This window comes from Salvia splendens, chromosome 19 (assembly GCF_004379255.2).
Source record: "Salvia splendens isolate huo1 chromosome 19, SspV2, whole genome shotgun sequence".
Classification (NCBI taxonomy): Eukaryota; Viridiplantae; Streptophyta; class Magnoliopsida; order Lamiales; family Lamiaceae; genus Salvia; species Salvia splendens.
The window spans coordinates 20,615,005-20,628,710 of record NC_056050.1 but is presented as its reverse complement, the minus strand read 5'-3'; the positions used below and the strand labels follow the sequence as shown (position 1 = coordinate 20,628,710).

Genomic DNA, 13,706 nt, shown 5'->3' with positions numbered 1-13,706 from the left:
TCCGACTTCACGAAACAGTGCACGGATTCCCCGGGATGCTCGGCAGCGTCGATTGCATGCATTGGCAATGGAAGAATTGCCCTGTGGTGTGGAGGGGATCACACACGAGCGGCCACAAAGGCACACACCCCACCGTTATACTCGAGGGCGTTGCCGATTACTGGTTATGGATTTGGCATGCGTTTTTCGGGGTCCCCGGATCGAATAACGACGTCAACGTGCTTAACCAATTCGACCTCTTCAGAAAGTTTTGAATGGTAAAGCGCCGTTCATCCACTTCACCGCTAACAACCGCCCGTATAAAATGGGATACTATCTTGCCGACGACATCTATCCGAAGTGGCCAATCTTCGTGAAGACGTTCAACAGACTGATAAACGAAAACAGACTCTTTTTGCGCAGAAGCAAGAGGCTGCTCGCAAGGATGTGGAGAGAGCGTTCGGGGTTCTACAAGCTCGATTCAACATTATCAAATCCCCGGCTCGTACGTGGTTTATGAAGAATATGGTCGACATCATGTATACGTGCATAATCTTGCACAACATGATTGTCGCCGACGAAGGACCTGAGGCGGGAAATTGGTTCGACCCTGAAACCCCGGGAAGCTCTACCGCAAGTAGTCCGCCTCGTAGTGGAGTGAATCCGTCTTTGCAAGAGCATCTGTGTGTTCGGGCAAAGACTCGTTATTCTATCGCCCACGCCCAACTCCAGGAGGATCTAATGGAGCACATTTGGACAAAATTTAGCAACCGTTAGACGATCACCGCATCAATTGCGATGTGTGATTTGATCAAAATTATGATTTTACAGATTCGGAATGAGAAACTGTCATCCCAGAAGTCCATACAATATGCATGGGATTGGCCGCGTCAATGGGATCTTTTATTCTGGTTGGAGGAGAAATTACCAAACGTCTAGCATTCCCTCACGCTTGGCATCACTTTCCATGATTATGTGGATTTCAATAAATTGTAATATTAGGATTTCAATTATGTATTTTTCGTATTTTCGGATGTTGTAATTTTCATGATTTTTAATGATTTTATGAATTATTAGTATTAATTTAATATTTCAATGAAATATTAATTGAAATTGTTGGAAATAAAAATAAAAAATGAAATTGAATGAATAGTTAATGGATGAGATGGTTAAGAGATGGACAGATGCATGTGTTGTCTCTTAGTTAAGAGATAGGGTAAAAAGTACAGTGGGGACCATGAATAGTGAAAGGATGAGACGATATTGAGACAGAGATGCGGATGGCCTTACAACCTTCAATAGTTGCGAATGTAAAAAGTAGATTAGTTGCGCACTATAGTACTTCATAGGTTCCATAAAAATATAATTATATTTGTACGTGGGTGTGTGATCCGTTGCTAACTTTACTTAAATTGCTAACTCATCAACGTAGTGTATTAAAAATGTCAACACGATGATACTGAAATGTCAACATAAACTTAAGTTGATATTTTAATACATTATATTGACATTAATATTTAAATGTCAACACAATTTATTAATATGTCATCACAAATATGTGTTGACATTTTAATGTGATCGTGTTGACATTTTTAATACACTACGTTGATGAGTCAGCAAGTTAGCAATTTAAGAAAAATTAGCATTATAACACACCCATTTATTTGTGATAGCACATTAATTAATGTACAAATGATAAAGTTCAAGAGATGGGAAGAGGATTTAGTTAAAATAGTAAGTATTAGTAGATAAGGGGTGTAATCCGTTGCTAACTTTTCTTAAGTTGCTAACTTGCTAACTCATAAATACAATTCATTAAAAATGTCAATACGATAATATTAAAATGTCAACATAAACTTAAGTTGATATTTTAATACATTATGTTGACATTGATATTTAAATGTCAACATAGTTTATTAAAATGTCAACACATATTGGTGTAATCCGTTGCTAACTTTTCTTAAGTTGCTAACTTGCTAACTCATAAATACAATGCATTAAAAATGTCAATACGATAATATTAAAATGTCAACATAAACTTAAGTTGATATTTTAATACATTATGGTGACATTGATATTTAAATGTCAACATAGTTTATTAAAATGTCAACACAAATATGTGTTGACATTTTAATGTGATCATGTTGACATTTTAATACATTACGTTGATGAGTTAGCAAGTTTGCCATTTAAGAAAAGTTAACATTTTAACACACCTCTAATAAATAATGAGACCTACATTATTATTAATGTTTAATAGTGGATCATAGTAGTATATGTTGTAAATAAATTAATGTGAATAATGAGTTGGAACAACTTTTTGTCGAAATGAGCTATTTTTAGGAAAGAATGAAAAGGAAAATGTCTTATCCGTTTATCTATATGGGATGAAAGGAGTATTAGTAACACTCCCTCCTTTTCTTAAAAATAGAAACTTGGAAATGACACGGGTTTTAATGCAAAATTGATAAAATAAGAGAGATAAAAAGAAAAAATTAGGTAAAGTAAGAGAGAATAAGAGAAAAAAATGGAATTAGCGTTATTGGATTGTGGGGTTTAGTTTCTAAAATGAAGTGTTTCTATTTTTAAAAATGAACTAAAAAAGGGAAAAAATAATTTTTTTAGGAAATGGAGGAAATAAGAGATTAAATAGCTATTTTTCGAAAGAGATTTATACACTCTGTTACTGTTATGATTGACAAATGGTATACTTGAAGATTTAATCCAATAAGCCTGCCCATAATCATATTAATATTATGGCCCAAATTAGCATGGCCTATAATCATATTGATTTTATGGTCCAATTGTTAAATTATGAGCTCATATTTCAAAGCGAGACAATTGTATCGACATTTGCTACAGCCCACAATTTGTTGGGTTTTCACAAGATTGAGAATGAGATTGCATAAATGACAAATATTGACAATTATTAAATTTCAAATTGGAAATAGATTTCTAAATTATACGTTATACTATTACTTTGTAAGTCGATATTAGTATATAATTTATCTACTTGCTTACAACAAACGGTTAACATAAAAGAGGAAATATTTTGCTTAGTGATACCAATACAGTGAGGAGTATGTCATTTTATGTATTCAATTATGCTTGATGAAAATGATGATTTAAAAAAAATAAATGTCATCCTCCCATGTAGTACTATTCAGGGACGAAGCAGGAAATGATCTTTAAAGGGGCAAAAATATATGTGGGGATATTTGAAGTAATTGAAGAGAAGAGAGGCATTTAATGAAAAAATTAATATTAATTTTTCTATAATAGGTTTTATACATAAATATGAAAATTTTGAGGAAGGGCATTTGCCCCTCCTGCCTACACATTAGATCCGTCCCTGCTACTATTTATATATAGATAGGGAGTATAAGATAAAAATTCATTTTCATCGTAAAAACTCAAAATATTCCTTTAAACGTGTAAGTCATTGCATTCAAGTAAAATTAACTACACTTAATGTGGTGTTTTCATGTGTTACGCGTGTAATAATGTGTGGTCTACATTTGTATCAATATACTACTCCAACTACCTAACTGACGGGAATCTAATATCTATACATTATTTCCTCTCTTTCAGTATATATATAGGGATGTATTCATATTCTTCATGTAAATATATTAATGATACATCATGTAAGCAGCCACACGTCCATGCAGCCGTCCATGCACCTCACCACACCCATGCTAAAGCTCTTAGCTGTAGCAGTTATTCTGTTAGATTTTGTTAGTTGTTAGTTGGTGCCAGCTGTTGTTAGTTAGCTTAGTTAATCATGCACCGAGTATATAAGGTGTATTGTATGCTTTGTTATTCATTGAATAAACTCTCAACTTTTCTCTCAACATCAATCTTCATCTTCTTCGTTTTCTGTTGTTTCGTGATGCTGACATTCATCAGTTTATCATGGTATCAGTGAAAAATTGCTTCCGCTTCTCTGTTCTACATCAGTTCTCCTTCCTAATCCTTTCTTCTTCCATATTTTGAGTTCCTTTTTTCTCCAGATCTTACCTCCAGTCCTTCAATGGCCAATCGAAATCGTGTACCTCAAATACCAACCGAAGATACATCTAGTCCATATTTCCTTCATCCGAGCGACAATCCTGGCTTTAATCTGGTTCCACAACAGCTTAACGGATCCAATTATGCAGCTTGGAGCAGAGCTTTTAGCACTGCTCTCCTTGCCAAGAACAAACTCGTCTTTGTCGATGGATCTATCCTCAGGCCAGCTCGAGATGATCTCCTTTATCATCCATGGATCCGGTGCAACAGTATGGTTATCTCATGGCTACGCAATTCCCTCTCTCCACAAATCTGCTCCAGCATAATGTACCTTGATGATGCTTATGCGATTTGGTTTGATTTAAAGGAGCGTTTCTCTATTGCTGACTCTGCTAGAATCTATCAACTTCGTCAACAACTCATGACACTCTCTCAAGGATCATCGGATGTATCTACTTACTTCACCAATCTTCGCATACTATGGGATGAATATAAGAACACTCAACCTACATCTTGGTGTTCCTGCAACAGATGCACTTGTGAAAGTACATCAAAATGGAGCCAACATCAAGAGAATGAATGCACTATGCAATTTCTCATCGGCTTGAATGCCTCATTTTCTCAACTGAGATCTTATCTTTTATCCATGATTCCTCTACCTTCTCTATCTAAGGTTTTTTCATTGGTTATTCAGGAAGAGAGACAAAGATCAATTGATGGAAATAACACATCAGCTTTTGTTCCTGCTCGAGCTCCAGTTACAAGTGAACTACCTTTTGCAAATGCAGCATCATCGATTGGCAGAGGCTATAACAAATTCCTATGTACTCATTGTGGAAGAAACAATCATCCGGTTGAAAAGTGCTTCGTCTTACATGGTTTTCCACCTGGTTTTGGCAGAGGCAGAGGAAAGTATCCACCAGCTTCTGGCTTTACAAAACCTACACAGATTTCTGGTTTTGCTGGAAATAATAACACTCATCAGCCACGATCTGCTAATTTTGTTGAAGACACGGCTGATCTACCAACTTTGGATCCAGAACTCCTCTCCTCCAGCTACAAATCTAGCTTCTGATCTCTCTGCTCAGTCATCAACTCATTCCTAGACAAATTTCTCTGGTACAGTTTTCTATTCTCCTTCTATTAATTCTATCTCCTCATCTTGTTCCAGCTCATCTACATGGATTCTAGATACAGGAGCCACTCATCATGTGTGCTATGATCAATCATTATTCAACTCTACCTCACCTATAGCCAATGCATCTGTCAATCTTCTCAATGGCAACACAACACCTGTCACTCATCTAGGTATTGTGAAGCTTACTCCTCTCATCACACTCTCTCCAGTAATTCTTGTTCCCTCATTCTCTTTCAACCTCATCTCTGTTAGTGCTCTTACTCATAATTCTGCCTGCATTGTCACATTCACTCACACTAACTTCCAAATTCAGGAAGCTACACATGGGACAGTGATTGGGAAGGGTAATCGAGTTGGAAACCTATACATTTTTGAGTTTTCAGATCCATCATGTTGTACTACAGATTCTTCTCTTTCTGATTCAAGAGATAGTACTTCATTTTCTGCTATTCCTGCATCTGTAAATTCGATTGTAAGCCTTGATACTTGGCACAAACGGTTGGGACATCCCTCACTGAATAAAATGAAGCTATTGTCCAATATCTTGTCTCCATCCAACTCTCAACTCACTACATGTCTGATTTGTCCAATTGCAAAACAAAAGAAACCTCCCTTCCCCATTTCCAAACACACTTCATCTGCTATCTTTGACATGATCCATTGTGATGTATGGGGACCTTTTTCCACCCCCACACATGATGCTTTTAAGTATTTTTTGACCATTGTTGATGATTATTCACGTTTTGTTTGGACATTTCTTCTTATCCAGAAATCTGAGGTTCAACCTGTCCTCACTCAATTCTTTTCCACTGTCAATACTCAATTTTCTAAAAAGATCAAAGTCTTGAGAAGTGACAATGCACCAGAATTTAACCTCCACTCTCTCCTCTCAGCCTATGGAACCATAGCTCAACACTCTTGTGTTGAAACTCCTCAACAAAATGCTAGAGTTGAGAGGAAACACCAACATCTCCTCAATGTAGCTCGTAGCCTCTTATTTCAATCTCACCTATCCATTACTTTCAGGGGAGAATGCATCCTTACAACCTCATTTCTTATCAACAGAACCCCCTCATCTGTTTTAACAGATCATATAACTCCTTTCCAGGCTCTTTTCACAAAGCCTCCTTCATATACTCATCTCAAGGTGTTCGGATGTCTCTGCTTTGCATCCACATTGGACAAGAGTAAACATAAGTTCTCTCCCATAGCCATAAGATGCATTTTTCTTGGATATCCCTCTGGATATAAAGGATATAAGGTCATGAATTTGGAGACTCATGAGATTTTCATTAGTAGAAATGTCTCATTTCATGAATCTGATTTTACTTACTCATCTCAACCTCAGTCTGATTTTCCATCAGACATCTCTTCCTCTCACATCTTTCCACCAACCAACATTACCTCAGCTACTCCTACACAAAATGATCCCAACACTTCCAAATCCAATCATTCAAAATCTGGAAGAACCATAAAACCACCCTCTCACCTCTCTGATTATCTTTGTAACTCTGTTACTTCATCATCAAAATACCCCATCTCAACATATTTCTCTTTATCCAAATTATCTCAACTTTACCTCAATTTTATCAGCCTCCTATCTGTCCTCACTGAACCTACTTCCTATAAAAAAGCCTCCCAATGCCCAGAGTGGGTTATGGCAATGCAAGATGAGCTACAAGCCTTGATTAGAACCAATACTTGGTTAATCACTTATCTGCCCCCAGGCAAAATCCCAATTTCTTGCAAATGGGTGTATAAGATCAAGTTTAAAGCTGATGCCTCTGTTGAAAGATACAAAGCACGCTTAGTTGCAAAAGGATTCACTCAACAAGCTGGTATTGATTATCATGATACTTTCTCCCCCGTTGCTAAATTAACTACTGTCAAGTTGATGTTGTCCATTGCAGCAATAAAAGGTTGGAAGTTGGCTCACCTTGACATTAATAATGCATTTTTGTATGGGGATTTGGATGAAGAAATCTACATGACTCTACCTCCTGGTTTGGTTGTTCAAGATCCTCCACCAGGCACTGGTCAGCTTGTCTGCAGGCTTAAGAAATCCCTATATGGCCTTAAACAAGCATCTAGGCAATGGTACCTCAAGTTCTCTCAGGTATTAGGTGGTTTTGGTCTGATTCAGTCAGCTTCGGATCATTCTTTCTTCTTCAAGCATTGCTCGGATGGGAATTTCTTTGGAGTAGTCATTTATGTTGATGATATCTTGGTGGCTAGCAGTGAAGACTCCATGATTTCTGACTTTAAATCATTCCTCACAAATCATTTCAAATTCAAGGACCTTGGCAAACCAAAGTACTTCCTTGGTATTGAGATTGCAAGAAATGAAACTGGTATTTTTATATCTCAACACAAGTATGCTCTTGATCTTGTGACAGATGCTGGCCTGCTTGGTTGTAAACCAGCCTCTACACCCATGGACTCCACCATGCAGCTCCAAATGGATGCAGGGGACCCTCTGCCTGATCCAACAATATATAGAAGACTTATTGGCCGCCTTGTGTATCTATGCATCACAAGGCCTGACATCACTTTTACTGTAAATAAGCTCAGCCAATTTCTATCTAAACCATGTTCTGATCATCTTCTTGCAGCAGAAAGGGTTCTCAAATATTTGAAGGGTACCATAGGTCATGGTTTATTCTACTCCTCTAAGGCAGATCCTTCCTTAAGCATCTTCTCTGATGCTGATTGGGCAGGATGCCCGGACACCAGAAGATCCATATCTGGCTTCTGTCTATTTTTGGGAACTTCATTAATTTCATGGAGGTCCAAGAAGCTGCATACAGTGTCTAGATCCTCAGCCGAGGCTGAGTATAGATCAATGGCTCTTGCCTCATGTGAAGTTGTGTGGATAATCGCCTTACTCAAAGACTTTGCTTTGGATATAAAGAAATCGCTTTGGATAGCCAAGCGGCTGTCCATATCAGCACAAATCCTGTGTTCCACGAACGTACGAAGCATATAGAAATTGATTGCCATACGGTTCGAGACAAGATTATTGAAGGAGTGATCAAAACAGTCCATGTACACAACAATCTTCAACTCGCCGACATTTTCAAAAGTTAGTTACAACTAATTTTTTATAAATTGACCTTAATACCCCTATTGACGTTTTTTATCGTATTGACATTTTGAGGCTGATGATCTATGCCCTTGATTTGAATATCTAATGGCTATTATTTAATTGTAGTTAACAATTAAGTATTGAGTTAACATATATGATGGAGGTGCGTTATATTGCTAATTTTTTAAATTGTTAACTCTGTTAACTCATTAACGCAGTGTATTAAAAATGTCAATATGATCACATTAAACTGTCAACACATAATATCAACATTAATGCCATCGTGTTGACATTTTTAATACAATGCGTTGATGAGTTAGCAGCATTAACATAGTTAAGAAAATTGACAATTGATCACACCCCTAAAAAAATGCACCCAACAAATAAAATTATTGTATTTACCATTGAATATTTTATTATATTAAAAAAATATGACATTTTTTCTTCTTTTGTAATCCACTCATTCACTTAGGGAGATGCATCAACTATAAATCTTGGCAATGAATCTCAAGATAAGAAGGGTTCGTTATACACACATATAAATATAGATACGTCTCACGCCTCTTGATTCATAGTGGTGTATGTGAAATATGACGTCGAACTAACACATGTGTGCCTTAGGCTATAAAAATGGTACCAATGCTACAAGAATCTTACTCAATAACAGATGAGGAAAATCCAGAAAGTGAAGTACTCAATAGCCGTGACTCCATCTTGTTTCTTCTATCAAGAAATGGTGGCCCATTTTTTTTTTCTTTTTTCGTTTTTCTTTTTTCTTTTTCACCTTCTATGTTAAAAACATGTACAACAATCACATGGTGACCCACACACCTAAGCCATATATATTTTGTAGCATCATAAGGTCGTCTTGCATTTCGATTAATTTACTTCATTTTCTAGAGTTTTTCAGAAATACTAGCTATATTTTTACATTAATAGTATATACTATGGAGTAGTATATTATTAAGATGCGTTCAATTTGATAACACATAATTAGTTAACCAATATACATTAACACAAAAGGCTATAGGTATTTTCAAGATATTATTTTATATTATATGGATATTAATTGAATAGTGAATAGTGAATAGTGAAATACGAATCATACGAAAGAACACATGTGACCATGATTTTAATACACGTACGGTTTATGTACTATTCCACGCCTAATACAATCATTATGATTTTTGGATAATATGTGGCTTCTCTGTGCCGTGCTATAAAAAATAAAATTACATAAACAAAAAATTAATTTTATAATTTTTGTTTACATGCATATGATGTAAATTAATGTACTTATCATTATAATAAATTAATGAGTCTGCCTATCGCGTTTTGTCGACTATTATAAGGTTCAAATTTTGCCAATAGTAGTTTTTATAAATAATACATGAACTTGAGTAAATTATTATTATTATTATTATTATTATCTATGCATCATATATAGGGATGTCAATCGGGCCAGCCCACCGGGTTTCGGGCCAACCCTATTCGGGTTGCGGGTCAATCGGGTGCGGGCTAATCGGGTTGTTATTTTTTCGGGTTATAAAAGTTCAGCCCTAACCCTAAAAGCTCGGGTTTCGGGCTAGCCCATCGGGTTAATCGGGTTGCTACCGATAAAATTAACATGCGATCAATCCAATAAATAATGGTGAAAATTAGTTATATTTATAAAATGTAAAATATTTAATTATGATAAATTTGAGATATATGCGTAAACTCAAATATTAACATGATCAAATACTAATATTTGAGATTTATGCAACATAAAACATAAACATCAAGAAATTTTAAAGCATGTTTAGAAATTTAAATATATTTTTTTAGTGAATTTGAAGTTTCTAATTCATTTATCTATTATTATATTAATAAAAACTTAATATATAATTTATATATTTAATATATAAAATAGAAAGTTATTTTTTCAGTAATTTGTATTATAAAATAATCAATGAAGTGTCGAATTAGAGTCAAACAAATAGAACAATATAAATTTTATCGGGTTTCCGGGCCAGCCCATCGGGTTTTCGGGTCTGGCCCTAACGGGTTGCGGGTAAATCGGGTGCGGGCTAATCGGGCTGTAATTTTATCGGGCTGGAAATTTTCAGCCCTAACCCTATAAATTTGGCGGGCTATTCGGGTCAGCCCACGGGTTGCGGGCTAAATTGACATCCCTAATCATATACAAATCAAATGATGATTAATCTTGTTTTTTTAATGTGAATACTAGTACATGCGAATACTCTATATTAAAAATAAATTTCAAGGACTTAAAATATATCCCCAATCGAAACAAGAAACATTCATATAAACTAAACAAGAACATTGCAATAAAAAAGATGTTTAATTAGCTCTTCTTAAGAGTTAACTTCAAACTCGATCAAACTAACACAACAACAACATAGACCAACCAAAAATCCCTCCAAAATTAGGGACAAAGATAGACACCCAAATCATAGATCAACTTTGCCATGGTGCTTGGTTTTGATGATCAAACGAAGAAGACGAACTCCCCATTTGGTCAAGCCCAGCCATATTGCTAAAATCCCTATGCGGAAACGCCCTCAACCCTAAAAAATCCCTTGTCTTCCCATCCTCGCCGCCCTCCTTCCTCAACCCCATAAGATTCCCATCTTGTTGAAAGCTCTCCACATTCCTCTTGGCATTGAACATCCCATTGAAACAATCCTCAAACCCTTGAAACCCACTCGTCGACGGCATGACCATATTCTCATACGCGCCCAACCCGTGCACAAACTCGTCACGTGGGGGCAATACAGCTGTCGAAGCCGCGGAAGAGGTGGCACAAAATCCTTGCCCATTGGGTTGGCCCGCGAGGATAGTCTGGTCCTCGTGGTCCGACCCATGGTAGGGCATTTTCCCGCCCTGGGGACCGCTCATAGTGACTCCCATCTGCGCCGCCTTCTGAAGCAGGGCTGTGGCTGACATCAGCGATGGCCCTGCAGCAGAGAAGGCGTTGGGGGTAGGGTTTTGAGAGAAGGAGTCGGGCGGGGAGAGCCACGGCGGGAGGGTGAAATTTAGGGTTTCTTGCTTGAGTTGGAGGAAATTAGGGTTTTGGAAGGGGTGGATTTGGGGGTGGTTAGGGTTAGGGACTGTTTGGGGGATGGCTCTGGAGCTCTCTTCTGCTAAGGCGTCGCAAAAGGCTCGGTGCGTGATGAAACTGTCGCGCCTGTGAAGAATACAAACAAAGCAAACAAACAAGGCGCTAAACAACAAAGGCAACAAAACGAGAGCAAGAGAGAGAATAGTAGCAATTTTCAGTATATATCATCACTCTCTCTAAATAGTAGTGTTGCTGTGCAGTCATTATAATTTCTCTCCAAAACATAAATAAAACAACTCTGCTTCATGTTTTCTCTCTCTAGCTTTCTCCCACACACAACACGCACTGATGTAACAAATTAGTTAACCACTTTGTGTCTCCACCATCATTTTTTAGCTCAAAATCAACAGATAGTGTACTCGACATAAAACAAATTACTATTCTCGATGTAACAACATTGCTTTTGCATCAGAAAAGTCGCTGCGGATTAGTTTTCCTTTACCCTACCCTATCCCCCACCCAAAAAAATGATTTCCGTGTAAAATTTATTATTACAGTGGTTAATGTCTGAGATTAATAAGCAAACTCAAATTCTAATACAGAATTATAGTAAGAGATTACCTAGAAAAGAGGGTACCGCAATCGCATCGGTACTCACGAGTGCCGCATATCTTGGAATGGGCCTTCCAGTCAGATTGGACAGCGTAGCGCTTGGAGCATTTCTCACACTTCCACTTCTTCTCTCCGTGCTTGCGGAAGAAGTGCTTCTTGATGCCCGTGAGATCCCCTAGCGCCCGAGCCGGGTCGTGGTGGACACAGCTCGGCTCGGGGCAAATGTACACTTTCTTCTTCACCACCTCCTTGTTGCTCCTCTGCTTTAGCTTCCACGGCAGGTTGTGGCCCCGCCGGTGCAGCTGCAGGTTCTGGTCCCGCTGGAAACCCTTGTTGCAGATCTCGCACACGAACCGGTTCGTCGCCATCAGCGCCGCGGGCGACAGCGCCACCACCTCCGCTTCCGGATCTGTAATTAAATTCACTTTATATAATTTCTATAAATAGTAAAAATGTATTGAAGAGGGAATCAATTGTACCTGGATTGCCAGGTAGGTTTCTTCTCTTCTTGGGAGGAGGAGGCTGTGAAGGGTTGTACATATGCTGCTGTGGGATTGTACCTCCATTTGAGCTAGAATTGAAGCTTGCCTCATTTGAAATCGCCGACGTTAAATTCGATAAGGAATCATCAACTCCTCCCATGCCTTGTAACATAATTTTCTATTTCTTTTATTTTTTATACAACTAAAATCTTTTGATAAGTCGAGAAAATTCAGCTTTTCTTTTGAAAAATATTAAAGAAAACCCTAAATTGGGGAAAAAAGGTTTACAAAAAGGTGAAGATATGATGGAACCTATTGAAAAAAGGTCAACTAAAAAGCTTCATCACTGCAAATCCATGTCTCCTCCTCTTCCTCTTCTTCGATTCACAAACCCTAAAATTAGATCAGAAAAATTGATTAATAAATGTTATATATATGTTTGTGTGTGTGTAAGTATGTGTTATACATATATCAAATGATAGAAAAAGGCAAAAAAAAAGAGAATAGTACTATGAAATTGAGTTTCCACTGCTAGAGCTCCAAAAATCCTATAGCTTTTACAATAAAAACATCGCCTGTGGCTGAGAAAACCAACAAGAATCGATAGAAGCCATACATATGAAAACAGTAGAGAGAGAGAGAGAGAGGGGGAGAGAGAGGGATGTGGATGAGAAGGTATATATCTTTTCTTTCTTCATCTCTCATAAAAAAAGCTAGGCCAATTAAGACAACAGGCATTTCTTACGTTTCACTTTGTCTTTTCCTTTGTTTTCTTTTACCACATTCAATAATTGCAGTTTCTATGAAATTAACTAAAAATGAGTTGAATTAATTACTGAGCTGAATAAAAGTTGCTGGTTTTTACTGTGAAAATGAATATTCAGAGGCTTTTGACTGTACCTTTTTCCAGTAATAATTGAGGAATTGGTTCACATGATTTGGTATAACTAATTAGGAATTTATGTAGCAACGTAGGATTAAATAAAATAATTAATTAGTCCAAATAGGATCTAGCTGGGGACATTTATTCACGGAAAGGTGTAAGAAATATTCTTTCCTACTCAATTATCGATGAAACCACTGAAAATCAAATTAATTCCTGCATGTGTACACACACACACACTATATACATTAGCTGATGAATAATAAGTGTGATACATATTAAATGAATATTTTAAAACTATTTGTAATAAATATAGGTGCAAAAAGATTCTCTAAGATATATCTTAAATATTTATTCGGTCCCTTAAAAATAGACACTTTTCCATTTTAATCTATCATAAATATTCACTTTTATTTTTAGTACTTCCTCCGTCTATGATTAAATGTCTCATA

General features: G+C 36.9%; 1 protein-coding gene across 2 annotated transcripts; it reads right to left on the bottom strand.

Annotated features, from left to right (window-relative positions):
* Positions 1-10,521: 10,521 nt before the first annotated feature.
* On the bottom strand, positions 10,522-13,047 carry LOC121780414 (protein indeterminate-domain 11-like). Of its 2 annotated transcripts, XM_042178044.1 has the most exons (5): positions 12,882-13,047; positions 12,684-12,764; positions 12,369-12,533; positions 11,899-12,298; positions 10,522-11,403 (listed from the first exon to the last, which is right to left on the bottom strand). In XM_042178044.1, the coding sequence occupies exons 3-5, from the start codon at positions 12,529-12,531 to the stop codon at positions 10,674-10,676; spliced, it is 1,293 nt and encodes a 430-aa protein (XP_042033978.1). In that variant the 5' UTR covers positions 12,532-12,533; positions 12,684-12,764; positions 12,882-13,047; the 3' UTR covers positions 10,522-10,673. The 2 variants fall into 2 exon arrangements, with proteins under 2 accessions (XP_042033978.1, XP_042033977.1); XM_042178043.1 differs by having other exon boundaries at positions 12,369-12,764.
* Positions 13,048-13,706: the final 659 nt, after the last annotated feature.